The sequence below is a fragment of the Calonectris borealis genome, chromosome 27 (assembly GCF_964195595.1).
Source record: "Calonectris borealis chromosome 27, bCalBor7.hap1.2, whole genome shotgun sequence".
Lineage (NCBI taxonomy): Eukaryota > Metazoa > Chordata > Aves > Procellariiformes > Procellariidae > Calonectris > Calonectris borealis.
The window spans coordinates 5,447,047-5,474,554 of NC_134338.1; the positions used below are offsets into that span (position 1 = coordinate 5,447,047).

Here is a 27,508-nt window from a genome sequence, read left to right on the forward strand (position 1 = left end):
ATGTTCGTGTGCACCCGTGTCTGTGTGTCACGCTGTCCCTGTGTCTGCTTGTACCTGTGGCACTGTACCCATGGGTCCCTGGGTCCCCGTGTCCCTCTGTCCCCATGTCCCCATACCTATTTGTCTCAATGTCTGTGTGTCCCTCTGACCGTGTGTCCCTGTGTCCCCGTGTCCAAGTGTCCCTGTGTCCTCTTGTCCCCATGTCACTGTGCCTCCATGTCCGCATGCCCCCATGCCCCCATGTCCCCACATCACTTGTCCCCATGTCTGTGTGTCCCTGTGTCCCTGTGCCCCCATGTCACTGCGGCCCCATGTGCGTGTGTCCCTATGTCACCATGTCCATGTGTCCCCATGGCACTACGTCCCCATTTCTTTCTGCCCCCATGTCCCCATGTCACTGTGTCCCCATATCACTGCATCCCCATGTCCTTGTGTCACTGCAACCCCGTGTCCCCATGTCCATGTGTCCCCATGTCACTGCTTCCCCATGTCCCCATGTCCTTATCTCCATATGTCCCCATGTCACTGCATTCCCATGTCCGTGTGTCCCCATGTCCCCATGTCACTGCTTCCCCATGTCCCCGTGTCCTTATCTCCATATGTCCCCATGTCACTGCATCTCCATGTCTGTGTGCCCCTATGTCCCCATGTCACTGCATTCCCATGTCCGTGTGTCCCCATGTCCCCATGTCACTGCTTCCCCATGTCCCCATGTCCTTATCTCCATATGTCCCCATGTCACTGCATCCCCATGTCTGTGTGCCCCTATGTCCCCATGTCCCTGTGTTCCCATGTCCGTGTGTCCCCATGTCCCCATGTCACTGCTTCCCCATGTCCCTGTGTCCTTATCTCCATATGTCCCCGTGTCACTGCATCCCCATGTCTGTGTGCCCCTATGTCCCCATGTCCCTGTGTCCCCATGTCCGTGTGTCCCCATGTCCCCATGTCACTGCATGCCCATGTCCATATGTCCCCATGTCACTGCATCCCCATGTCCATGTGTCCCCGTGTCCCCGTGTCCATATGTCCCCATGTCACCGCATCCCCATGCCTGTGTGTCCCCATGTCCCCACTTCACTGCATCCCCATGTCCCTGTGTCCCTCTGTCCCCATGTCACTGCATCCCCATGTTCCTGTGTCCCCATGTCCTTGTGTCACCACATCCCCATGTCCCTGTGTCCCCATGTCCTTCTGTCACCGCATCCCCATGTCCCTGTGTCCCCATGTCCTTGTGTCACCGCATCCCCATGTCCGTGGATCCCCGCGTCCCCACGCCAGCCCGCCCCCGTCTCCCCTCCCACGCACTCCGCTCCGGATGCCGCTCTCCGCGCTTTGACCCCGCCCCGCTCCACTTCCCTTAACTCCAGCCTCCGCGGTTTACCGCTCACCGCCCCGCCCCGCCGCGCATGCGCCGACCACACCCCTGAGGGGGCGTGGCCGGCGCATGCGCGGCGCGGCGGGCCGGGCGCGGCGGGATGCGTCGCGGGGGGCGGTAGGGCCATGTCGCAGCGCGGGGGGGACCGTGATCGCGACCGGGAGCGCGATCGCGACCGGGAACTTCAGTGGTCGGCGCGGAGGATGGGGACTTCGTTGTTACTGCAGCTGTCGGTGCACGAACGGGAGCTGGACCTGGTCTGCCTGGACCACAGCTACGCCAAGCCCTGGAGCGCCCACCCCGACGCCAGCGCCGCTCGGCCCACCCGCATGCTCTTCCTCACACCGCGGCGGCAGCCCGGCACCGCCCTGTGAGCCCGGGGGGGCGCGTTGTGGGGGGAGTGGGGGGCCTGCGGGGCGGGGGGGGGGTCCTGAGGGGCCTGTGAGGGGACTGGGGGGAGCCCTGAGGGGCCTATGAAGGGAGAGTGTGGGGCTGAGGGGCCGGGGGGGGGGTCCTGAGGGGCAGAGGGGGCTGGAGGCGTCTTGAGGGGCCTGTGAGGGGAGAGTGTGGGGGCTGAGGGGCCTATATGGGGGCTGGGGGGGGGTCCTGAGGGGCCTGGGAAGGTGGAGTGTGGTGCGGGGGGGGTCCTGAGGGGCAGAGGGGGTTGGGGGGTCCTGAGGGCCTGTGAGGGGAGAGTGTGGGGGTTGAGGGGCCTATGTGGGGACTGGAGCGGGCCCTGAGGGGCTGGGGGCGTCCTGAGGGGCCTGTGAGAGGAGAGTGTGGGGGCTGAGGGGCCTGTGTGGGGCTGGGGGGGTCCTGAGGGGCAGAGGGGGCTGGGGGGGTCCTGAGGGGCCTATGAAGGGAGAGTGTGGGGCGGGGGGGTCCGGTGGGGCTGGGGGGATCCTGAGGGTCAGAGGGGCCTGGTGGGGTCCTGAGGGGAGAGTGTGGGGGTTGAGGGGCCTATGTGGGGACTGGAGCGGGCCCTGAGGGGCTGGGGGGGTCCTGAGGGGCCTGTGAGGGGAGAGTGTGGGGGCTGAGGGGCCTATGGGGGGACCTGGGGGAGGTCCTGAGGGGAGAGTGTGGGGCGGGGGGGATCCTGTGGGCCTGAGGGGCAGGTGAGGGGGTCCTGTGGGGGCTGGGGGGGAAAGTGTGGGGCAGGGGGGGTCCTGTGGGGCTGAGGGACCTGGGGGGGCTAGGGGGGTTCTGAGTGGCCCGGGGCACAGGTGGGGGGGTCCTGTGGGTTGAGGGACCTATGTGGGGGCTGGGGGGGGTCCTGTAGGGCTGAGAGGCCTGGGGGGGCGGTCCTGAGGGGCCTGTGAGGGGAGAGTGTGGGGCCTGTAGGGTAGGGGGGGTCCTGTGGGGCTGAAGGGCCTATGTGGGGGCTAGGGGGGTTCTGAGGGGCCTCCGAGGGGGGAGTGTGGGGCTGGGGGGCAGCATGCGTCCTGTGGGGCTGATGTGCGGGGGGAGAGTGTGGGTCGGGGAGACTAGAGCAGGTTTTGGGATCCGTGGGGAGCAATATGGGCTGTGGGAAGGGGTGGGGGCTGAGTTGGGGGTCTCGGCTCGGCAGCCTGGGGATGGGCTCGAGGCTGGTTTCACAGCCTTGGGGTCGGGGCGGGAAGGGGGGTTGTGGCCAGGCTGCAATGGTTTGCTTTAGGGTTGGGGTGTGGGGCTGGGCCTGGGGTCGGTTTGGGGTGAGGGATGGGAGTGCGCTCAGGGGCTTGGTCTTGGGGTTCAGGGGGGCTGCCTGGAGACTGGGAGTAACAAGATACCTGGTTATGAAGCTCAGTGGACTGTTCGTTGTAAAGCACGGCAGACCCCAAGGTGAGCGATCCCCTTCTCTAAAGCGTAATTATTCCTGACAGTGAAGCAGATATCCCCATCGATGTCGAGACGGTGACACCCACGCCCGTGCCGCTCTATGACAACCAGAAGGCGCGGAGCGTGATGAACGAGTGCGAGCGTCACGTCATGTTCGCTCGCACGGATGCTGACGCCCCTCCGCCGCCGGATGACTGGGAGGAACACGTCAACAGGTAGCGTGGGGATAGCGGAGAAAAGAAATTCGGGCACTAAACAGCCACTCGTTGCGTGGTGTGGGTTTTTTTTAGTGTGACTCGATAGGCAGTGACGTTCCTGACTGAATGATGTTCAAAGAAAATGAATTCTCCTGTCTAAATTCCTCATCGCCTGCTGGGAAAGCTGTCGGATTTAATGGTAGAGGCTGGCCCGGCTGTTGAACCTCTCCCCCACGCTTCACGTGAAGCTGTCTCCTTTGTTTGGAGGAGGTTGGGACAATGAGTTGGTAGATTACACGTAGATCCTCAATTCAGCCATATTCCAAAGTCAACAATTAAAAATGAGGATATGCATCAATTCAAAACCCTCCCTGGAACCATAGTTAAGCCAGTTTGCAGTCTCGATGTTATGAGGAATGTGGGTTTTTTTTTTTTTGTCTGGACAGTTTGTTTGAGAAATGTGATGATAACCTATGCTAAAAGGAGTGATTATTTTGGTCTTATTTATTGCTTCTGCTATTACTCTTGCCTTTCTGATGCTTACACGTTCACCGACACACCCTAGTGACATTTAAAACCTGGTGTTTCTTATTGAGCCATCCTGTAACTTAAATCCTCAGTAGCGAAACTCACTTTGTCCGTAGCCGTAAATTGGTTCTTGAGGCTGCGATCGCAGCCGATGTCCAGCTGTGCTGCCGACCGCCTTGGGAACGGGCAGCAGCTCGCAGGACCTGGAGATCTGTGAAACAGTGACCTACGTTTCCTCTCTGGTTTTCTCAACAGGACAGGCTGGACGATGGCCCAGAACAAGCTATTTAACAAGATTCACAAGGCGCTGCAGTCTGACAGGCTGGCTCGCTTGGCTAACGAAGGGGTAAGGTCTTTCGCTCCGTATTTCACTTTCCAGCAGAGTGGCTGCCTGTGTGTTTTTATCGGTCCTTCCTAGCAAAGCCCGACTGAGTCAAGATGAAAGTCTTGGCCTTTGGGTTGTGTAGTCTTAAGAAACAGGCAGCTCTGGGCTGCTTTGAGGCGTGATTTTTGTCCTCACTGCGAGGATGTTGGTCTTTGCTTGCTGCCAGAGGACTTTGGGCTGCCCAAGCCAATACTTCCCTGTGGCTTGATTTTTCCCATAACTGTGGTTTTTTTTTTTTTAATTTCCTGGTTTTTAGGCTTGCAACGAGCCAGTTCTGAGGAGGATAGCGGTGGACAAATGTGCTCGGAGGGTCCGCCAAGCTCTGGCTAGTGTGAACTGGGACACCAAACTGATCCAGTGGCTTCACACGACGTTAGTGGAAACCCTCAGTTTGCCAGTGCTGGCTGCTTACTTGGATGCTCTGCAAACGCTTAAAGGAAAGGTGATAAAAGCAGTGAAAGGCTTTGCTGTCACTTATAATCTTCTCCTTTTATAAAGCTCGTTAAAGGAAGCTGATGGAGTCTTTAGTGTGCCTTTTCTCAGTCCTTTCTGGCCTCTGCTTTCAGATCCCCACCCTGATCGACAGGATGCTGCTCTCCTCTACCGCGAAGACGGGGGCAGCAGGTGCCGAGGCTCTGTCTCTGCTGCTGAAGAGACCTTGGGACCCAGCCGTGGGCGTCTTGTCGCATAATAAACCAGTGAGTACCTCTTGGGGCTTGCTTTATTCTTCCCGTCCTTCTGCTGTCCTCTTCCTTCCGCCTCTGTCTTCCTTCCTGGGCTCTTTTTCCTCCTGCTTTAGACTTGCTCAATGAGGGGGACTCCTGTTGGACACGTTCCCCCCCATACTATCCTGAGGTAGCTTTGGCTGGGGAAAATGTGATCAATTAATGCGCTATGCAAGATCCCTCCTGCTTCCTTGCGCAGGCCAGGCTGGGCCGCGAGGTCTCGGGCAGGGAAGTTGCTTTCCCTTACACGTCTCTTGTTGAATTTTGTAGAGCAAATTGCCTGGTTCCCCCCTCATCCTGATTGCTTCCTCTGGACCCTCCAACTCCATGTTCCCCACTTCTCGACGGCACCGATTCTGGCAGTCGCAGCTTTCCTGCTTGGGAAAGGTTTGTATGGTTGGTTTTGAAAGGAGGGAAATTCAAACTAGCAGCTGTGCTAGGCTGCAGCTGCTGAGCTTGTTTTTATAAGCCTTCGGTGCACCGAAATACTTGGTTCTACTGAAAGCAGAGGCTGGCATCTGCCACCTGCAGTATTTACCATTTGAGACGCTGCACAGGGGATGGAATTGCCCAAATCCGATGCGTTTGGGGTCTCTTGCTGACCAAGCAGTTTAGATTTTATCGTTACTGTTATTAAGGATTGATGAGCCTTCCGGTAGGAAGGGGTTGGAGGAGAGAGACTACAGGTTACCTTAGTCCTCTGCCAGGGTACAGAGCTGCTCACACGCCTCTTAATGTGGTAGAATCACTGGGTGTGTAGGAGCGAGGCGAGTAGCAGAGGTTGTCTCTGCGGGGAATTCTCTATTTCCTCTATTTTTTAGTAGCTAGAAGTGAATCCTGGGGGAAAGAGGGAGCGAGAGAAAGCACAAGTTCTTGCATAAACTGGCTTCCAGTCCGTGCTAATTGTTGTTGGTACCTGTTCTCCCCAGTAACGCCTTCGTTATTTAGCGATCTTTCATTTCAAACCGCAGGTGATTCCCATCGCCACCCACCTGTTGAACAACGGCAGCGGGGTGGGAGTGTTGCAGTGTCTCGAACACATGATCGGGGCGGTGAGGGGCAAAGTGGCGGAGGTAAGTAAGCGCGACGAGCGTATCGGGGAGCCTTTGCTGCTCCCTTCAAACTCTTCACCTTGCCTTTAGGTGCTGTGCCATCCCGGTGCACTGTCACGTTGTCTGTCCCTCGTCTCCATCCATGTCTTTTTTTTTTTTTTTCCTCCCATAGATTCACAACCACTTCTCTCACAAGCCGATCATCCTGATCGGGTGGAACACGGGTGCCTTGGTGGCCTGTCACGTAAGTAACCGATTCCTTTGCATCCTCTCAGAGCCCACTCGACAGCTTCAGTTCCGAGCTAGATTTGAATTACTGTTGCCTTTAAGGCTCTGCCTGGGTTCTTCTTGGCCCTTTTCTCTTTCCGAGGCTTTGAGACAGACACCCTTTCTGGTCGTGGGGGCATTGAGTCATTCAATGTTTTTTCCCCCAACAAAGCAAGGTCTGAATATGGAAGATATTTCCATGCCCGGCAGGAGCCTGGCAGAGCAGCCTTCGCACCCTCGATGCACTTGGCTGTTAGGATGCGGACTGTTGCTTTTTCCCCCCAGGTTTCAGTGATGGAGTACGTCACTGCAGTTGTGTGCCTTGGATTCCCGCTGCTCACCGTTGATGGCCCCAGAGGGGTAAGGACCAAAGGCAGATGGAGCCATTTAAAGAAATGTGCTTTTTTTTAAATCTCCCTGGATTGTTTCATAGTATTGGGCTTGGAAGTCCAGTGATAATTTGAAGATTTTTTTTGAGGAATATCTGTGTGATTTTTTTTATTTGGAGGAGGTGTGCCCAGCAGGCAGGACTGTTGCATTCAGAGTAGGATTCTTGATGCGATAGCAGGCGTGATAAGTCCTGTGTTTGCTTATTTCTGCTGTGACGTGTTCTTGCAGCTCCTTCCTGGGTCTTATATGCGAGTCACTTGTTAACGGTGTCATTTGGCACCAGAGATGACAGCTTGGGTTGATTTATATGGAGCCCAAATTGCTTCTTTATTAGCTGACCGGTGTGTGACTGGGTTGGGAATGATTGTGCTTGTGCTAATGAAATGGCTAATTCTGAGGGTAGTGGAAATCTATATAACAGCCATTTTCTGGAGCACGGTGCAGCTCTTGAGCAGAGTTTTTTTCAGGATTCGGTACGGCTGTGTAAATCCCATCGGGGGCTCGCCCCAGGAAACTTTGCCATTGGCACTTCTTCAACCTTATCCTGTGTTTGTGCGGCAAAAGCTTGGGAGGAGGAAAATGCAGTGAAATAGGGTTTCTGAGGGGGAGGGCATCAGTCTCAGCTGTTAATGAGTAACAGCGCTATGTACTCTTTCAGCTTTTGAGTCAGTCTTTCTCAAGAGGTGTTTAAACGAACCGCACAATTTATACTTCTCTCCTTTCAGGACGCAGTCGGTATGTACTGGGATTGCATGTGAAGCGCTGTCTGCCCCTGTGGCACGTGCCTTCCCTTTTTGGAAATCCTCATCTAATTCAGAAAGGTGTTGGCTCCAAAGATGCTGCGTCCTGGATCAGTGCTTCCAGATTACAGTTCCCCTTGCTCTTGCAGGATGTTGACGACCCCCTCCTGGAGATGAAGACCCCTGTCCTCTTTGTGATCGGTCAGAATTCCCTGCAGTGCAACATCGAAGCGATGGAAGATTTCCGGGAGAAGATACGAGCCGATAACAGCATGGTGGTGGTGGGAGGAGCAGATGACAATCTCAGGTAACGATCTGCGAGATGGATACTGTCTTCCCAGAAACACTGGGCAAGATCTGACTGTGTTGCCTACAAAAAAACCCCCGAATTTGGTAGACGGGAGCTATGTAAAAATGCTCCATCAAGGTCAGCTTTGTTGTTCAAAACCTGGGTTGGTTTTCCATGATAAATCTGCATCGTTTCTCCCAGTGATAAGTTAAAAATCCAGGGTACAGCGTGGTATGACGTGAGAGCGAGTATTTGCTTTTTCACGTCGTGCCCGGCTCTGGAATACGTAGCTTTTGGAGGCTGTGCGCAGAATTGGGGTAAGGGAGACTGTAAGAGCCTTGCAGGACGCAAGAAGCTCTTAAGGTTTCAGTAAACTTTGGAGCTTGTTCTCCAGTCAGACTTGTGCGTGTTTGGAATAACTGCACTAAAAACCTGAGCAAGTCATGTATGAGAAAAGGGTTGGCTGATGCTAGAGCTGGACCCAGCAGCGCAGACAAGGTTTTGGAGCATCATATACGTCAGAAATCTGTAGGAGGGATAATCAGTAACAGAGAGGAAAGAAAGAAATGTAAAACGCCGATCCCGGGTCTGAAAACAGAGCTCTGAAGAGAAGGAAACGTCATATTTGCTTTGCAAAATGCTTTGGGATGCTGGGCCTTTTTCCTCAGTCATCAAAATTTGTCTCGGCACTTCCGAGGGATGAATCTCGTCTTTCCAGTAGACGGTGCTCCTGAGTTGAGAGCTGACAGAGCTGGCTTTTGCCTTACTTTGTGTCTAACAGGGTAAGGGAGCGAGATTGCTGTCACTTGAATCTTACTCTCAGGTGAAGAATGGTGTCGCTAGTGTGAAAGTGGGAAACCAAATGTGTGTTGACTTCCATCTTTTTTTTTTTTTTAATAGGATAAGCAAAGCCAAAAAGAAGTCAGAAGGCCTGACCCAGAGTATGGTGGACAGGTGCATCCAGGTAACTGCAGAAATCTTCCTTTTACACCTCATATCTATAAAGAAAAAAATCTGTGCTGAGATGTCTCAGTGTCCACGGGTTCCAGCCTTACTGCCGGGATTGGTTGGATGAAGGTAATTTATCTCCTGAGTGGGATTTTCAAGTGGCCATCTCCTTTCAGGAGGAGAGACGTGAGCTTTCCTGGTAGCGCACCTTAAACAAAGAGCAGTTTTCTGAGTCTTCCTACATCTGTCTGGGGAAGCAAGCAGTACTTTTGGGAAAGAAAGAAACCATTGGAGAAACCATGGTGTCTCTCTCCTGTGTGTCAAAAATCAGTGGAGTATGAGCTTTAATGAGAAAGCCAAGGTCTATCCGTAAGGTTTTACGGTTTCTTTTTGCAGGATATTAAACCTGGAGAGCCTTATGGGTTTGTCCCTTTGGGAATCTTTCATTCTTTTTTTGTTTCAAGCTATGAAGGTCAGTTGTTTTAGAGACCTGCACACCACTTGGTCTAACTATTTGTTTCATCCTTCCTAGGATGAAATAGCTGACTTCTTGACCGGAGTCCTCACCCGAGCGGAGAGCCACTCGGGCTCTGATCCCCGTGACCTGGATGCTGAGAAGAAGAAGAAGCCGCGCGACTCGACCAGGAGGGATCTGTCGTTTGACTTACCGGAAAGAACCAGCAGGCCCGCCTCGCCGGCAGCCAAAGTGCCCGCCTCGCCTTCGGGCTCGGAGGTGGGAGCTTTCTCTGGGATACTTTGAGCTGGGGAAGGCTGAGGTGGTGTAAAGAGATGCTTTTGTACCGCTGAAATATGTGGCGAGAGACATGGTTGGTGTCGGAAGAGGGAGGTGAGAGGATACGGAGGGACTAATGGCTTGCGGTGGGGCAAACGACCCTTCAGAAATAGATCTGCTCCAGCAAAGGGATGCACCTCCTTGCCTCTGCGCTGCTACGCTCAGGGTTACGACTGCCGCTTAGGGAGACGTGGGGGTAAGAGGTGTACCTTCTCTTTGAGCAGGACTTATCCAGCGTCTCCAGCAGCCCCACTTCAAGCCCCAAGACTAAAATGGCTGCCGTGTCCTCCATCCAGAAGCCCAGCCAGATGGGCACCACGCAGCTGCTGAAGAGGCAGGTGCAGAGGACGGACACCGTCCTGACGCACAAGCAGGCCCAAGGTAATGCCCTGCAGCTTTCCCACCCTCTTCCCTCATAGCGTCTGGATTTTTGGTCTTTATCTGTCCTGATGTGCGTAGGTTTTTGTCTTCTGAGTCCTGTCTTGAATTCCAAGCTCCCCGTGGCAGCTTTCTCTACAGCTCGGTCCCTTGTCACTGTCATCCGAAGGCAGCAGCCTGCAGAGGGTTGAAATTAGGTTGGAAATGGTGTTTCAGCAGCTTGCGGAGCCTTGCTGCTGTTCAAAGTGGGAAGGATTTTCACTTCTGGCTGACCAAATCGCCATGTAGCTGTACTCTAATTCTTTTTTCAAGTGTGAGCCCCTTGACTGGTGTCTCATATCCTTGAAGGCTGCTTTGGAGGGAGACTAAAGGTACTCAGGAGATGATTGAGGCTATTGAATTGTGACCGAAACAGTGGGGCTTGGGCAATTACAGAGTCATCTTGCATCAAATGGCAGTGGAAAACCTGCTCTGAATAAGAAACCAGCTTGAGCTGTGGGTTTTTTTTTGTCCTGTTAGATGCTGATTAAAAACCTTACGGTGCTGCTTCAGTCTGATTGTGAACGCTGTGAATGTAGGTAATGGTTTTGTTGATGATGTTCCCGTCTGGCAAATATCAGCGGCACCTGGGGAATAGTTCTCCATCCTCCCTTCTCTCCTTATTTCTTTGCTCGAGACAGATGTGAACAGGCTTGTTGTTGTCTTCCGCAACAGCGTGACCCTCCGCATTCTCTAAAGTCTTTCTCTAACTCAGGGGTAGGCTCCAGGGGGGGCAGTTGAAGCTTGGATCTCCATTAATTTCTCAGACCGCGGACTAAAGAAATCTATTCCTTTGTTGTTGTAGTTGAGGGAGGAAGTTTCTAGATAGCACGCGGGAGGCAGGAGGAGGGTCGGTGGAGTGGGGTGTGTGGTGGCTGCCTTGTTTTGTCAGGAGCGCCGCTGCAGCGTGGCTTCTGGCCTGCGTTTTGTGGCCGTAGCTGTTCAGGGATGTGCTGGCTGATGTCTCTCAGCTTCTCGGCGCAACTGCTGGGTCAAGTTAGCCGTGCCTCTTTCAGCCAAGCTCTCGTTCCCTGGGTGCCGGACTTTTTCCCGATGGCTGTGAGGCTGGAGAGGGCTCGTGCCGTTGGGACGTGCTCTCTGTGAAAGCTGGGATGATGCCCCTTCTAGTGTCGGACGTGCTACGCTGCCGTCCGGAGAGGAGGTCGGTGTGTCTCTGTTGTGCCCTGTGGCTTGGATGAGTCGTGTCCGGAGCTCTCTGCCTGCTCCGAGGTCTCTGTCTGTGGGTCGCAGTGGTGTCCCGGGAGAGTTCCCTGTCCCCCTCCAGAGCCGGGCTGTGATACTGTAATTCTCTCTGATTCATTTCAGCTCAGTTCGCTGCTTTTCTGAAACAAAACATGCTGGTGAGGAAAGCTCTTCCTCCTGGCACCTCTTCATGTCTCTTTGGTGAGTATCTCCTCACTTCTCGCTGTCTCTCTCTCCGTCTCCGTCCTTCTCTCTGTCTCTGCTACCTTCTTTCATCGTCTTCCTCTTCCCTTGCATTGGTTTGGGGATGTGGCCCAACGTGTCCCCTTGTCCCCTGCTTTTTGCTTTCTCATTGCTGTATTTGAAGCTAAAGCAAATGGCTAGATGAGAGCATTAACTTCTCCCGACCTCTTCCCCTTTCCCTGCTCCGGTGGGTGAATACCGCTCTTCGAGCCGTGTAGTCTGGCAGCCGGTTTGCTCTGATGGACTAAAACTTTGTGGACGATGCGGTGACTTTTTGTGATCGTGAGTTTAACCTTTCCCTGTGCTGGGGCTGAGAAGGGGATGTGGGCGCCAGCCTGAGAGACTGCGTGTGTTGGTGGAGCGACCCAAACACGTGGAGCGGCAAAGTGGGAGCAGAAACAAGGGACTGCCAAGCGACTTGGAAGGGGCAGACGTAGACACGTGGAGCCAGAGGGAGTTAGAGAAGAGCAGAGAGGTCAGGGAGAGGGATGGCTTTGGGAAGACGGTGATGTGGCGGGAGAGGGGTGCTGTCTGGACCAGGAGACACGCGGAGGTGAGCGGTCTTTAGTCCTGTGGTCTCTCGCCTTGGATGCTGGAGCACGCGGAGAGGTGGACCTCAGTGTGTGCGGCGTTCTGAGGGTTAGGGATCGAGGGGCGAGATCCACAGCGTTTCTAAAGACGCGTTTTGCCCTCTCGAGTGGCAGTGACTGTGTGGATCTGGGATTAGGAGAGGACGAGAGGTTGAAATCCAAGGCTTTGGGAGGCTGCGGTGTCGTCACGTGAGCTGTCAGTGTCAGTTCTCCATTCGGGTGACCCCAGGGTGCTGAGCGCGTCGACGGGGGTGAGAACTGCCTCTCTGCAACACCCTGAATGCCGGTGCTTTTAACTCGACGAGGCAAGCGCTGGATGCAGAGAAGCTCGTGGTATTTTGGCATGCTGTGTAGACACTCCCAAGATACAGGCTTCCTTCTTGCCCTGAACACACACGAGGTATAGTCCAAACTGCACGTATACAACCATGGTAACAAACTCCTGAGGCAAGTATTGGCCCGAGCTGGTTGTTTTAAAGGTTTCTTTTTCCCTTGAGCCTTGTTTAAAGGTTTCTTTCTCGCTTGAGCCTTGTTTTGTGCTCTCCCCAGTGCGATGAGGTTAGCCTGGGAGCACACATGGAGCCCTGCACTTATCCGGAGTCCTCCCACCCAGCGTCTGCTGGGAAGAGAAACCACAGTGGATGTTACCCCGCTGGCGGGGAGATGTGGAGAGGCTGGCACCAGCCTCTTTTGATAAGATCAAAAGCCAATTAAGACCTCTGGGCTCGTTACTGCGTTGGTTTGGCTGCTTGAAACGCGAGGTAGGAAGCTGGAACGTGTGCGTTGGGAGCGTTCGCTGTTATTTTGCCCGAACACGCAGCCAGCCCTGTGCGGCGAGGGTCTGCGTGCCCCTGCGCGAGCAGAAGCAGGCTTCGCTCTCCTGTGGTGGGGACACGGAGGGACGTTGGGTCACTGCTCGCCGATGCTTTGAGGGGCACTTAACGCCACTGCCTGTGCATGTGCCGTTTCACTGTCCTGCTTGGCGGGGGGGGGGCTTTGGTGCCTGCGGTCTGTGCACGCCTGATGAGGTCTCTCTGGACGGTGATTTGGGCGACGCATGTTTGCAGGTGGGTGGGAGGCACGGGAGCGTTGCACGAGCGTCACGAGTTAACGCGCTCGAGCCGCAGGTCTGGCCGTCTATAGCAGCACAGCGAGCCTGGTGCTTGTCTTGGGGACCAGAGCGGCCCCGAAACGCTTGGAGTCACCTGACGTTTAGGGATTTGGCTGCAGTCTTGTCCTACGCCCACAGTTCAGAGGTATGCAGGTGGTGTGATACGCAGGGAGCGTATACATACATGTACACATGCACATCTGTATCAATTTTATATAATATATCCATATCTAGATATATATAAACAAAAAGGTATGTACATCTTGGCCTCGAGGCTGTTGAATACACAGCTTAGATGCCCCGGACCGTCTGTAAAGAGGGAGTTACTGGCTCAGCAGCGGTCTGCGGAAACTCTCGACGGAGAGGGCTCTCCGTAGCTTCGAGCGAAGGCCTTTCCCCCTTGCTGCAGATCACGGCAGCGCTGGGGCGTAGCGGCGGCCGCATTTCTGAGCGCTGCCAGGCTGCGAACACCACAGCGGGAGGCAGATCTGTGCCCTCGTTTTGACCCAGTCCACCAGCGTTTCAGGCTGGGGCCGGACAATCGCACGCCAGCGGTGGGAGACGTGCGGAGAACGGGTGGGCAGGATGTGGCAGCTCGTGACCGTGTTTTGTTCCTGGGCTGCCCAGAGGCGCTTGTCGTGGGTCCTCTGGGCTTTTTCGGATAGCCCTGGCCCTGGCAAGCTCATGCTCTAGGCAGGACGAAACAGATACGGTGGGTCAAGGACATGGCAGCAAAACGAGCTGTTGGTGCGGAAGAGAAGTCTCAGCTCGCGGCTTTTCTCCCCTAGTACCGAGCAGCCTAGGATATGTGGGGGCTTGGCTTTGCTGCAGCACCTTTTGTGCTCCCAGCTGCTTCGCTTGGTGCCTCTAAGAAACCTGTATGCTTCAGTCCAGCTCCTGGCGGGCTGGTTCCGAGGGCTGGAAGGGATGTGCCGAACAACAGGCATGCCTATACCTTTGCTGGTGTGTCGGAGGAGCAGGCGGGCTGAGCTCTAATCCCAGCATTGGCAGCGCGCCTGCACCAGCTCTGCAAGTCTCTGCGCCCTCGTCCCCTCACCTGGAAATTAGGGATGTTCCAGGGGCCTGATGCCGGGATTGATTATGCCGCGCTCTGAAATGAAAAGCGTTTATGTGGAGACGTGTTATCGCTGCAGGCATCCATTTTTCTTCATGGCAGAGGCAAGGCTGACTTTATATGCTGTCCTGCCTTAGTCTGTGAGTAGCTTAAGCTAAGTCCTGGCCCTAAAACAGCAGCTTAGGGCACGCGGAAGTCAGTGTAGGTGGCGAAAAGGAGAAGCGTGGGTTCCTGGTGCATGGGAGATGGGTAAGGCTGGCATGGAGGGAGCTGTGGAAGTGTGCATGGGCATGCGTCCCTTCTCCACACCTTGGTGCGCACAGTGGAGCAGCACTGACCTCGAGGGATCGGCCATCAGTTTTCAAAAAGCTACTTCTGTGTCCCCTAGTTCCAGTCTCCTCAGAGCACTCGGAAGGGGCTGAGAAAGATGATGTACGTATGCAGCTGAAGAGGCATCAGACCCCCAGCCCGACCCAGTGCACCAAATCCTCCAAACGAGCCAAAATCAAGGTGACCATTGTCTCTCACGGAGATGCTGCTGGCGTGGGGAACGGAGCACCCCTCACCACCCAGGCAGAAAGTGAGTTGCGATTGCATAGCTGCTTTTTAACCCGAGAGCGGGGTCGTGGCTGTGCCCAGACCCGCTCCTCTGGGGCACGGCGTGGGGAGGGGAGGGGAGCTGTGATTTTTTTGTTATTTTTGGAGGAGTTAGCTGCAGCAAACAGAGGGAAACAGAAGACTCGCACTCAAGGTGTGAGTGACTTGGGGATAGCTGGGGAAGCGTGGGGGCTGACAGCACATAGGAGCTTGGCAGGAGCCTCTGTTTTCCACAGAGGTTGGAATTGCACGCTCCAGCGAAACGCTCGACCGCAGCCTTGTGAGCTGCGAGGCGAATTTTACACCTTCCTCTGAGGCATCGAGCCGCTGCTGGAAGCAGGATGCGGGTCCTGGCGGACCCCTTGCTCCACATAGGTCGTGCGCGTCTCCGTTTCTGCTGCCCGCTCCTGCGACTCCCGCGCGAAGCTCTCGCCTGCACCATGCTCCTGCTTTAGGGATGACGGCGGTGTTCCTCCCTCTGGAAAACTTTTGTGCGTTCAGGCTTCACGAATCAGCCGAGTGCTCCGCTCTGCCTATCCCCTTTGGCCCTGCAGTCTGGCACAATACGCGCTTGATACACATATAAATAAACTCCAGCTCCTCTCCTGCTTCTGCGGCTGGGAAAACCCGCTGCGACGAGCGTTGCAGAGGTCCCTGCGGTCCAAGAAGAGGTGATGTGCTCGGTCGTCTTCCCCTTGAGCCTTCGCAAGGAGGCCAGAAGCTTTGGCGGCTGTCACCCTTGTACCTGAAGGATGTTGCCTTGTCACGGCCCCCGCTGGCGTGTACGACTTCCTCACGTCAGAGCGCAGAGCCCCAGATGTGTAAAGCGGTCGCTCGTTATTAGCGTTAGCTCGATGCAGGACTGAAAGGTCCGCGTCTCCATTCTGATAGGAAATCAGAGGTTTTCAAAGCTGAGAAATAATTCTGCTCCTTTGGAAGCATCTCTTGGTTAATTTAACAGTTGTTTTGAACTGTGAAAACGAACGGATAAATACACATCCTTTTTTAAGGTTACAGTTTATCTTCTGGCAGCTTTGAAAATCTCTGGTTTCTGGAATCTTTTTTTTTTTTTTTTTTTTAATTTTCCAAACTTTACTTCTTTTCACAGAAAGGAAATGCAGAAGTAAACATGAACCAAAACAAGAATTCCCTCTTACCGTGTGTGAGCAGGAGGAATGCACAAGACAAACGCAGTTGTATCCCAAAACGCCGCAATAAACAAATATTGTGACTCGTCGCATCCCTGTGTATTTTGTAAAGTGTCTCTAAAGAATGCTTACAAAATCGATCGCTAGCGACCAGCCAGATCTGAATTAATCGGTTGAGGCAGTAGACCTGTACCATGCTGGACTAGGAGGAGGGGATTACTGGAGATAACCTTTAGGAGAGAGAAATGCATTTGGTGGTGAGGGCCTGAGATCTCACTGCTTAGAGATTTTGAAGCTGATTCTTTCAATCCCGTCTGTCGTAACGCTTCCACAACGGCAGCTTTCTGGTTTTTATTCGCAACTCTGCGCTGTTTGATACTCCCGATCTCCCGTAGCGCGGTGGCTGGAGTGTGTGTTTATGGCTGCAGCGGAGGTTTCCTTGAGAAGATGCTTTGTGAGCAGGATGAGCCCGTGGCCTGCAAGCGCTGTGTCTGTGCGTAGTTGTGTGAGAGAGGGGAAATCCCTAAATACTCGTGGAGAAGAGAAAGTGAGGTTTCTTCTTTTTCTTTTGCAGTTGTCGCTGGGAAGCCGGTCCCCCTGGCTGTCGGCCAGTCTGTGTCGGGCGCAAAGGAGCTGTCAGGACTGCTCACCACCTCCAAGTGAGTGCGACTTTGTTTTTTATAAACTGTGGGTCTTTTTGACAGGCTGCTGATGGGAAGCACCGCAACAGGGCGATTTCTGCATATGGAGCTTTCTGGTATCTTGCTTATGACTGGAATTTTCTGAAGTTGCAGGAGACTCTTAGGCTCTGGAAAACCATTTGTCAACCGGCAGTCGAGTCTGAGAATGGCAGAAATGGGCAGAAGTAGACGGTATTGTGGCTGTTGGGCTATATTTCTATATGGTTTCCCAAATCCAAGTTTGCTTATCTCTGTCTCTTGAATGGCTGTGGTGTCTTTGCCAGAAATTCAGTGTTGTCTTTAATCCTTCCCTTCATTCCCTCTGACAGCTGAGCATTTTTTTTCCAAAGACAGGGGAACAAAGCCTCAATATCGGTTCATGAAGTTGATTAACTGCCCGCAGGGATTTCTGCTGGGGAATGAATCTGACGTTGACGTTTCGCATCACTGTTTTCCCTTTTAATTCAAACCAAGCTTTGGAGAATCAGACTCTGACTGATCTGGGAGGGGAGAGGAAGAAGAGCTGTTCTCAAATAGAAAGTAGGTTTTAAACGGGAAATATTTCACTGCAAGGTGCTTTTGTGTAGGGTGACACAGCCCTTGCGGCACCTAGGTAGGCGCGCACGTGATAACAAGCTCACTTCCAATTTGGAAATACACGGATTTTGCCATAGGTGCTCCTCGTTCTAGTTGCCACAGTGGACACAGGGAAACCTCTTGGCTTTGGGTTTTTGTAGCTCGTCAACTCCCTGTCTTGCGCTTCCAGGCGTCCCGCTTGGTTGTGTTAGGCCAGTCAAAGCCATCTTGCCTTGCCCTGTGCAGTTTATCGCTAACTGGAGTCTTTCTCTTCTCGCTTTGTAGGCTGAGTTCGGCAGCAGAAACCTCCTCCGCGAGTCCTGCTCCGTCTGCCGTCATCCCCAGCAGCACGACGCCCAGCGCTTTCCACGCTCTGCAGAGCAGGCTGGTGGCCAGCAGCGCCCACTGCCTGCAGGCCCAGCCAGCCAGTACCCTCCAAGGTACCTGCCTCTCTCCATGTCTCTCTTGTCAGTGTAAAAGGTAAACCGGGTTCACAATCATTTGCTGGATCCTTTCTTGCATTCCCTGGTTGCTTTGGGTGTGGCTGAGGCAGTATTTGTAGGGCTTTGCTATTGCAGAGCCTGCAGGGGTCCAGTGGGATGCTATAAAGCGAGGCTGAAGGCGCAGTAGGTGACCTAAGGTGTCACTTGTACGTAATGATGCCTTGAGATACCAAAACCGACCTCCTCTTGCCTCCTGGGTTTCACAGCGAACCTCGTTTGTAACTGCAGCAATGAAATGTGTTGGACCGTGTGTGTAGAGCGGCTAGGAGGATCCCTGCCGACCTCGAGGCAGGCTGCTTGGGACGCTGCTCTTTACGGAAGAGTTTTGCAGACACCTACCATGTGGTAGACCTGGAATTTCAGGCTGGTGAATTCTCCAAGCCTGATTTCTTTATTCTTTTACTTTTTTTAGGAGCAGCATCCGCCAGCAGCCTGCTGCAAGGGCTAAGCTTCAGCCTGCAGGACATCGGGACCAAGTCATCAGCCCTTCCTGCCAGCGTGGCTGCTGCTGGGCCACCCGTGCAGGTATGCAGCCTGCAAACATCAGAGATCCCTCTCTGGAGGGAAGCTGTGTGGAGGATAAAGCGGTAGGAGTTAGAGGGAACCTAGGTAAGACCGTGTTTGCTCCAGAACCAGAAGAGATGAGGGATGGTAGGGCTAAGGGTTTCCGTAAGTGGCATGAGGTCTAGGAAAGAGGGCTGTGGGAAGTTGTTTCTAGGCAGCCACCTAGAAAATGCTAGAGAAGGAGTTGGAGAATGAACGGGGGCAATCAGCAATCTTTCTCCTTCTTGTTCTGGGAAAAGGCACGCCTGTGACCTCTCAGGCAAGCTCCCCATCCCTGCAGTTTGAGGCGACCTCTTTCCGAACGGGTGGCTTCATTAGAAGTGGAGCCACAATTTCCTCCAGTCATGCTTTCAAGTTGAAATGAGTACGTGCAGACTGGAAGGGGCAAGTTTAGTTGCCTTTAGACCTGCTTGTGGCCACCAGAATGAAGTGTGGAAGCTCTGACCTCTAAAGACCTTTAGCTTCTGCGTGAGGGAGAGACCGTGCCATCCCGGCATCCCCTTTCCTTCCAGGTACTCAGTGCTTCTGCTTCTCCTTCCAGACCTCAGCTGTAAAGACGCCCGCGGCTATCCAGAACCTGAGTGCCATAACCACAGGCGCCGGCACAATTGTCCGCACCATCCCGGTTGCCACCTCTTTGTCTCTGGGAGCCTCAGCGAGCGGGAAGCCCACGGCCATTCACCAGCTGCTGACAAACGGGGGACTGGCGAAGCTGGCCAGCACTCTCCCTGGCTTGGCTCAGATCTCCAACCAGGCAGCAGGTGAGGGATGAAGGGGGACAGGCGTGCGATGCAGGTGCCTGGAGCACCCCATCACCCCGAGATCGGCGTTTCCAAAGCTTATTTTGCTTTTTGAATCGCTAGCTGCCTGTGCTAGCGATTTCTGAGCAGCTGCCTCTAATGGGAAGAGGCTTCTGATGCAGCCCCCGGTTGGTGAACGTGGCCTCCGCAGTCCCCGAGTCTCAGGGACGTCTCGCTCGTGTGTTTTCTAGGCTTGAAAGCCCCAACGACCATTACTGTGACGCTGCGTGGGCAGCCCAGCCGCGTGACCACGCTTAGCCAGGCTGCGATGGGGACTGTCCAGCCCCAGCTCGAGGAACAGCCGATGCAGACGCAGGCACCTCAGGTAATTTTTTGGCATTTTCTCTGTGGAGAAAGTGCCCGCTGCTGCTCTTCCGAGCTTTTTCTGACCATCGTAGTCAAGGGCAGATAGAGCCATCGTGGGGAAGGTGTTCTTGGTCACATATCTTGGGCGTGATGAGTTCTGTTGCTTTGCTCAGGCTGCACAGAAAGGGACCTCGCGAGGTGGTGGTTAAGAGGACCCAGTTCATCTTCACGTCTGTTAGTGCCAGGGTCGATTGTGCTTGATATCACGCTAGTACCGCACCGAGGGGATCTCCAGCTAGACCTGGGGGTGTTCAGCCTGGAGAAGAGGAGGCTGAGGGGAGACCTCATTGCGCTCTACAACTACCTGAAAGGAGGTTGTAGTGAAGTGGGTGTTGGTCTCTTCTGCCAAGTAACAGCGATAGGACGAGAGGAAATGGCCTCAAGTTGTGCCAGGGGAGGTTTAGATCGGACATTAGGAGAAATTTCTTTACTGAAGAGTGGTCAGGCCTTGGAACAGGCTGCCCAGGGAAGTGGGGGAGTCCCCATCCCTGGGGGGATTTAAAAGACGTGGAGATGAGGCGCTTAGGGATATGGTTTAGTGGACGTGGTGTGTTGGGTTGACGGTTGGACACGATGATCTTAGAGGTCTTTTCCAACCTGTATGATTCTATGATTCTACCTCGAAAGGTGACATCAGCATGGAAATTGTTACTAAAGCTCCAAGTTTTCTTGGCAGTAACAGGTTTTGGTGGGAGGAGGAAAGCTGCTTGTAGTGTGTCTATCCCCTGCCTATTCGGGCAGGAGAGTGGGTTGGCCGTGCTGTCTTAGAGCCGTATTCCTCTTGAAAATGCTGCTTCTGACTATAAGATGCCCTGATGTGAGGCTGGGCCCTGTGGGTTTTGGGGATACAGTACTATTTCTGTCTGCAGGTCCCCAGCTCCTGCTCTTTCTCACTGCCATGCTGCTGAAACCAATTTATGAATTGCTGAGCATGTGCTCCAAGGTTGTACCTGTTCGATAGAGATCTCCTTTTGGAGGTGGATCACTGAGAGTAGGAAACGCTCTTGCTATTTGGACTCCCAACGCATGCCAGGTACCATCTCAAGGATCCTGGCTGCTTTCCTGCTTCCTAGGTTAAGTCTTGGTGGCGGTTGAGTTAAAAGCACAAGATGCCAAGTCGGAGAGGGGTTTTTTGTTGTTGTGAACATAGTGGTCTTGGGTACTGCAACGTGGACCTCTCAACCCTAAATCCTGGAGATAGCAAAAGGGGTAAATTTACTGCAGATGTATCCTTGGGCTGCGTCCTAAACCACTATCAATTTTGAGATGGATCCGTAAATGTGAGGGTGGAAAGGTTGGCACTGACTCCTTGCACCGGACAGTTGGTCAGCGGTGGCTGTGACGTGCCATCAGCAAGGTTGACCCAAGCTCAGATGGCTTTCCCGTGGTCCCAGCTCCGGCGCCGTACAACACTCGGGTCTCTCCTGTAGATGCTTTCCTGAATGTGGGGGTGCAGGAGAAAACAGGCAGCCCAGGCCTGTGGTCTGCCTCACGGGACTGAAGGAGGCTGCAGGAAAAGGGCTGCTGGTTGCCTGAGTACATACGGAGGGGTAGAACTGACTGTCCAACAGATGCTGGCTGTAGTGGTTTGGGGGAGGCATTTGCAAGGAGAAGGTAGTTCAAAGAACAAGTCAACAAGCTCCCAGAATGATAAATGCTGCAGCTTGGGCAGTTGGACGAGTGTGGAGCTGGATCAAGCTCCAGTTCCCAACAGGGATTAATGAACTGGCACTGAAGGCTGAGGATGCCAAGATCACTCCACATTGGCAGGGTTGGTTTGTTTGCTTGTTTTTTTTTTTTTTTTCCTCTTGCACATGATTTTCCTACTTTTGATAGCACTAACGCAGGTCCCGGGCGGGTAAGCTGGTGTAGGAGAGGCAGAGCAATCTTCGCTTTGTAGATGAAGCTCTGTAGTTTTGGTCCCTGTTGCTGCATTGGCTCCAGTTGTGGGCAGCATCGTGGAGGCAGGGAGCGTGCTTCTACTCCTTGCTGCTGCCCGCAGAGGCTGTTGGAGGGTGCCTGAAGCCCTGAGATATATTTAGGGAGGCGTTATCCTAAAGGTGAAGCCTTTGGGTAGAAGTTGGGTAAGTATTAACAGCGGCAGCCACAAATCCTTAATTTGTCCTGCGCTGCTTCAGAGCTGGCATTGCATCCACCGTTGCCGGTGATTTCCACGCGGAGTCCTGATTTACTGTTGGTTAAAGCTCAGCTTTGGGAGCATCCAAATCCTTCCTCCCTTGACTTTTCTGTGTTTCTTTCAGTCACTTCGTTAGCGCGACAGAGCCTGCGAGCATTGGCAGAGCTGAGCTTAGAGACGGCTAAGGTAGAGCTCGGAAACACAGAGCTAGTGACACTCAGTGCAGATCCCACCTAAGCAGCGGGTGAGTCGCTTTCGTAGGTCTGAAACTCTTCATCCCTGCTGGAGGCAGTTTTTCTGCTCTTCTAAGGCTGTTTAAGAAACCATCGGAACTGGCGTGCTTTCCTTTACGTCCTTTGTTACCTTTGAGAGACCCTAAATACCCAGCAGAACAGTAACTCCGCAGTGTAATGAAACTTGGTACAGATGAACTCCAGGGTTAACGAGTTCATGTATGGGTTAATGTTTTAAGGCGGTGGCACTTGGAACTGGATATTGGATTGCTGGGACTTTTACCTACAATGCTGAGCTTGTGTGTTCAAGGTAGCGCCTAATTGTGTGGCTGGCTGTGAGAGTTGCTTCAAAAGCAAACTGAAAGCTGGCTTTTACAGGAAATGGAATGAGCTGTGTGTTTTTGTAACTAATTATAGCCCTTGACATCAGCTCGCGTGTACCTTTAGCACATAGGATTACGTAATCTAGCAGGGCTTCCTGTAAAAGAGCAAATTTACAAAAGGCTTTGGGGGATAACGCCGAGGGCTTAAACTCTTGTGTTTTCAGCAGTAGCCAAAGCTGTTGTCGCTTGGGTTCCCTTTGAAATTCCAGCTGACGGCTCCAGTGTGCCTGTGCAGGAAGCGTGAAGCCCACGCATCGGCTGTGCGCTGTGATTTTTAAATTCTGGGGGCTGGGGCGATGCCTGTAGCAGCTGAGATGCCGTTTGAGTGGGTAACGCTTTTCCTTCCCCCGTGGGCATTAAATGGGAGGCAGAAGACTGAGGAATCTCCCTGGGGAGTTTGGTGCAAGTGCTTTCTGTGAGTAGCAGAAGCAAGAGTGTTTGGGCGGCTTTAAAGTGAAAATACAAGCAAGCTTCAGCTTCTCTTTTCAAGAAACTGCTCCACGGTGGTTTGAACATGGCTTTTTGTACGGGTTCCCCCCTGCAACGTGGTTATATGCTGATAGGAGCTCCATAAAGTGTGGAGCGATGCTGCTGCTGGATCACACTCTTGTTTTCTGCTTAGTGGCACAAAGATTTACGCTGCGATGACCGGAGCTGCAAGCTGAGGTGTCGTGGTTTGAGCTTTGGGCAAGGGTCTCCCCAGACAGCATGAGGAGACCTCTGACTCCAGCCATTGCCGCTGCCCAGAGCCGGCTGCTGGTGGTGGATGTGCGGGCAGTAAACACCTCTCTTTTCCTGAAGTCTGACCCTTTCCACTCCCAGGGGCTGAAATATTAATTATAGCTAACGGAGCACCATTAAATTGCTGCATAAGGCATGGAAAAGCAGGCTACGACCTGCATGAGCATCAGGTAGGGGGGACTCAGACTTAACGCTTAAGCGGTGGTCGTCAGTGGAGGAACGTGAGCAAGTTGGCTGAGAGAATTCTGACCGAAGAGGTGGGTGTCTGCTTTTGTAGCTGGAAAAGCTGCTTTGGAGCTTGAATTATGTCAGCTCAGGGCTGCGAGGGCTCCCAGGGAGAGCACAGGAGTGCGTGCAGTCGGCTCTCTGCAGTGTCAGATTGCAGATGTACCTGGACAGACTTCAGGCAAGTGAAGCTGACCCGGAGGCGTTTGAAGAACCCCTCGAATGGGGGAATTTCCAGGTATTTCACTGAAGCTTCTCAGTGCTCTCCAGGGTGTGCTGCCACACAAATCCGAACTCCCCAGTTGTCCCAGTTTTGGACATCTGTGGACGTCTGGTGGACACTAGTGCTGTGTAACCAGCTGGTTCTTGTCAGAGGGGCTTGTACGTCTTCGTCAAGCAAGAGGGAAGCTCTTCCGATGCAGAGGATGGTGTGTGCTGTTCCCAGTTTTTGGTGGGTTTTCGTTGGTAATAGCGCATCATTCTTGCAAGTGGGTCTTCACAATGCGGGAATCGTTCTTGAGCTCCTGGCTGTTGCTTCACTATTGCTGCAGAGGAACCGAGGGCAGGACTGATTTCCCTGACAGCCAGAGATGGGGACAGAGCTATCCCGTTCCGCTCCAGAAAAACGCAATGAGTTTGTGCCAGTCTCAGCCCAAGCACTGACAGTGGCGCCGGTGCTGCAAATGACACTGTCATGCTTTTAAAATTTTAAATTCCGATCTCTGCGGATTTTCTCTCGGTATGCATTTTTCTTTGAGCTTGGTAATGACTAGTCGGAGTGAGGGCAAGGCTAGAAGAAGCAGGGAGAGGGCGTGCTCTGGTTTTTTTTTTCTTTTTAGGTGAGAGCTAGCGCAGGTCCCAGGGAATGGTTGCAACCCCCCGCAGATGGTGTATCCTCGCAGATGGTGTATCCTGGGCCGCGGGGCACTTCCAGTAGCTCTCCGTTACTTTAACCCTTCCAGGCTCCAGACGGTGCTGTTGGGAACCTGGCCGCCCCAGCTACCAGCGCCGCCTCTCCTGGCAAGCTGCTGTCTCAGATGGATCTCAGCAAAGCCCAGGCTGGCGCAGAGATGGCTCCCGCCGACCCCGCGGCGCACCTGACCTCCGCCGCGGCAGCACCCGTAGGTGAGGCGCATGGCAGTCGTGGGGCGCGGGCAGCCGGCCTGGGGACCAGAGCGGAGGCCGGGTTGGAGCCATGCCGCCGGGTGACGTGTGCGGAGTCACTCCGGGGAATAGCTGCCTGAATGCTGCTTATTTTTAAGCCTTTTGCTTTTTTTTTTTTTTTTTTTTTTTTGTCCTCCTCCCCCCCCTTTAAGTTAGGTGTCCCCGTGGTTTCTTTGCACAAGGAGTTTTGGCTCAACGCAGCTGTTTTTTGAGCAGTTGAGGAAGAGCAGGGGGTTAAACTTGAAAACAGAAGGGATTATCTACAGTTTGTGTTTAGGACCTCGGTCACGCGCTCGTAGCACTGAGCACTCTCCCTGCTGCCTACGTTTATTTACCTTGCCTGGGGAAAGCAGACCCATCCAATTACAGCTAAATAAATATTGCAGAGCCACTACCCAGCCAGTAGCCTCAGACTTAAAAAAAAAAAAAAAAATAAAATCGACACAAAGCGGTGATGTGGTCCACTGCATCCTCAAAGGCTGCTCTCCCAAAGAGCCCGCTGCCGGCCGAGCCGGTGTTTTCGTTTTCCTCTGTCCAGCCCATTTCCAGGCAGGTGAGCAGGTAGTCAGCACTCGGGCCAGACCTGGCGGGTGAAGTTCCGTGGGGCTGTACCGGTTTCCCAAAGGGCAAACGAGGCAGCTCTGGAGCGTGTGCGCTTTACCATGCAAGTCGGCTTTTCTTGCAGGCGTTAAACCCAGCTAACCCACCTCTGCAGACCCTCAAAATCTGCTTTTCTCCCCCAGGACGCAACAGGGAGGTGCAAAAGCACTGGCCTAAGTCATCTCCTGTATGTTTTTTCTTGTTCCTTTTGTTATTTGTCATAGCCAGGGGATGAAGTTAGATCTGTGGAGAACTTCACCTGCTTTTGCTGGAGGTTCAGGTTGGCTTCGCATACAGCGGGGAGGACCAGTTTGTAGGAAAGCTACTGGAGCAGCAGGGTAGACTGGGGTGTTAGCGCAGAAAATTTTCCAGACTTAGTTTCGCGGAGCGGTTGTTGCCGATGTCTTAACAGCATCATCGCCGTGTCTGTGCCGCTTCCCCAGCCTGCGTAGGGGTGGCTGGGGTCGCCTGTTCCCGCCGTCCCCCTGCCCTTCCAGCCCCCCTGATTCCCCCCAGGATGGTGGGGTCGGTGGTCCCATCCTGGTTAGGCGATCGGTCGTCAGCCTTCTCTCCGTGCCCCCCCCCGCTCGAGGCGCTTCATTTCCGAGCGTTCCACGCTGCGCTGGCGGTGTTCGCGGCGTGCTGTCACCGCTGATGAAGCGCGAGGGATGCTGCGGTGCATCTTTGACGCCGCCGTATCGGAGAGAGACGGTGCTGCGTGCCGGGTGACCCAGCGTGGCTGGGCCTGCCGCTTTCCGCTCCTCGGCGCGGGCTCCTGAGGGTCGGAGCAAGTCGCAGCCTTGGGCTCCTGAGGGTCGGAGCAAGTCGCAGCCTTGGGCTCCTGAGGGTCGGAGCAAGTCGCAGCCTTGGGCGACTGCAGGGGCAAACCATGGGCTGCTCCAGGTTGGGGTCTTTCTGGCCAGTGTTGTCTTTAACCAGCAGCAGGACTCCAGGCTTTTTCCCGTTCTTTGAGCGCGTCTAAACCCGGTGATTAGATTTCAGTGAAGCCTCTCTCCTCTCTCTTGCTCTTTGGGCTGTGGCTACTGTAGATGCAGCTGGGGAGCCGACTCGGATGGGGTAACCACCACGATGCAACCTCTGCCGTTGCCGTAGAGCGCAGAGGGCTTCATTTCACGTAGCCTAAAGTCTTTTAGCCCCCTCCTGGGGTGGAGCATGATGAGGGTCTGAGCATCCCCAGCGCTGCTGGTGGGACAGAGCTGGAGATGCCAGGGACGAGCAAGAGCTTGCCTTGAGCTGGGCTGCCGAGAGCAACGTGAGCTCGGTGTGGTCTGTGGCAGCTCGGCGGGTAGGATGGGGCAAGATGGAGCCTGCTTGGCTGAGGAAGAACCATGACGTCCTGTCCCAACAGGAGGGGACTTTTTGGGGGAGAAGATCAGACACTGAAGGAAGAGAGGGGCTTCCTTGGGGGATCTCTGAGCGGTCTAGGAGGGGAGCGGTGCTGATGGTGCCCGAGTTTGGCTGTTGTGCTTTCCTTGCCCAGGCTGTGGCAGCGCTGGGGTTTGTTTTGGGGTCTCGCTCTGGAGAGCGGACAAGGCCAGGTCTTTTCATTCAGTCTGAAACCCTGCGACTCCACCGCCGCGGCTGGGGGCTGCAGCCCAGGGTGGGCACCACGTCCCCGTGGCCGCTGACCATGCTCTCCCCTTCCCCACAGTGACCACCACCAGCCCCATGAAGACGCTCTACGTCATGTCGGACGCCAAGCTCTCTGCGCTTACCAAATCTGTGATGGGTGAGGCTACCTCTGTTCCCCTCAAACTGCCGGGCATCCAGCCTTCCTCCTCCTCCTCATCTGCCAGCTCTCCCACTGGTGCCGTCACCTTCGCCACCTCCCCCCTGGCCAGTGCCCCCAGCCCTCCCGGCAGCCTGGTACACTCGAAGGTGGGACCCGTCCTGCAGACCGCTTCCAAGACCGTCATCCTGACCTCGACGCTGGCCGCGATGAAGGGCGACGGACCCCTGGGACACGTGGGGGAGAAGGTCAGCTTGACCAAGAGCGCTGCGGCCATCGGCCATGCTCTGGGGGCAGTGGAGACCCTGGGGAGGGTTCCCTCCGTGGTGGACGACGGGAGCACCGTCATCCACGCCAGAGAGGCTCTGGCCAACAGACATTTGTTGCCCCAGGGTGTGCTGCCGGGAGGGGCCGGCACCACGCTCATAACGCTGGGCAGCAGCCTGGCCAGCTCCTCCATCATCGCCACGGCGGGACCCACACTCAGCCAGAAGCCGTAGGGACCCCCGGGACCCTCGGCACTTGGGGAAGACTGAGCTCAGCTGAGGGGTGGGAGAGGAGCAGCCCCGTGGGCACGGGGGGGGCTGGTTCAGGCTGGAGCGAACCAAGGGGGATGTTTTTCTGGTTTTGTTGCTGTTTAATAAAATTTCTTTTTTTGTTCTTTACTGACTTCATTGCACATATCCCTTCCAAAAGCAGCTTTGGTTGCAGCCCAGCCCTCGACCGCTTTTGTCGAGAGCCGATTTCTCTTGCCACGTGAAGGCGTGGAGGGACAAAGCAGCCTTGTGCAGGCAGGGAAGGATTCATGCTGTGGCTCCTGGGCAGCAACCAGGGCAGCTCCTCCTGCCGGTACCTCCTTCCTCTGGGGAGAAGTTTCACCTGATTCCTCCTACTA

At 54.4% G+C, this 27,508-nt stretch overlaps 1 protein-coding gene across 6 annotated transcripts; it reads left to right on the plus strand.

Annotated features, from left to right (window-relative positions):
* The first annotated feature begins 1,439 nt into the window (after positions 1-1,439).
* Positions 1,440-27,278, plus strand: KANSL3 (KAT8 regulatory NSL complex subunit 3). Of its 6 annotated transcripts, none has more exons than XM_075174780.1 (21): positions 1,440-1,745; positions 3,238-3,408; positions 4,174-4,264; positions 4,560-4,745; positions 4,870-5,001; positions 5,299-5,415; positions 6,000-6,101; positions 6,253-6,324; positions 6,633-6,707; positions 7,627-7,784; positions 8,667-8,730; positions 9,247-9,447; positions 9,732-9,888; positions 14,535-14,726; positions 16,466-16,550; positions 17,433-17,587; positions 18,063-18,175; positions 18,756-18,975; positions 19,206-19,339; positions 24,062-24,224; positions 26,536-27,278. In XM_075174780.1, the coding sequence occupies exons 1-21, from the start codon at positions 1,501-1,503 to the stop codon at positions 27,111-27,113; spliced, it is 3,411 nt and encodes a 1,136-aa protein (XP_075030881.1). In that variant the 5' UTR covers positions 1,440-1,500; the 3' UTR covers positions 27,114-27,278. The 6 variants fall into 6 exon arrangements, 5 of the variants coding, with proteins under 5 accessions (XP_075030881.1, XP_075030886.1, XP_075030882.1 ...); XR_012677454.1 differs by lacking the exon at positions 24,062-24,224 and adding an exon at positions 21,642-21,761 and having other exon boundaries at positions 1,462-1,745; positions 26,536-26,624; XM_075174781.1 differs by lacking the exon at positions 14,535-14,726 and having other exon boundaries at positions 1,462-1,745.
* Positions 27,279-27,508: the final 230 nt, after the last annotated feature.

Coding starts and splice junctions, on each gene's coding strand:
- KANSL3 (XM_075174780.1), top strand. CDS start 1,501: ATGTCGCAGCGCGGGGGGGACCGTGATCGCGACCGGGAGCGCGATCGC. Junction 5,002..5,298: donor TCTTGTCGCATAATAAACCA/GTGAGTACCTCT, acceptor TGAATTTTGTAG/AGCAAATTGCCTGGTTCCCC. Junction 18,976..19,205: donor GATCTCCAACCAGGCAGCAG/GTGAGGGATGAA, acceptor TGTGTTTTCTAG/GCTTGAAAGCCCCAACGACC.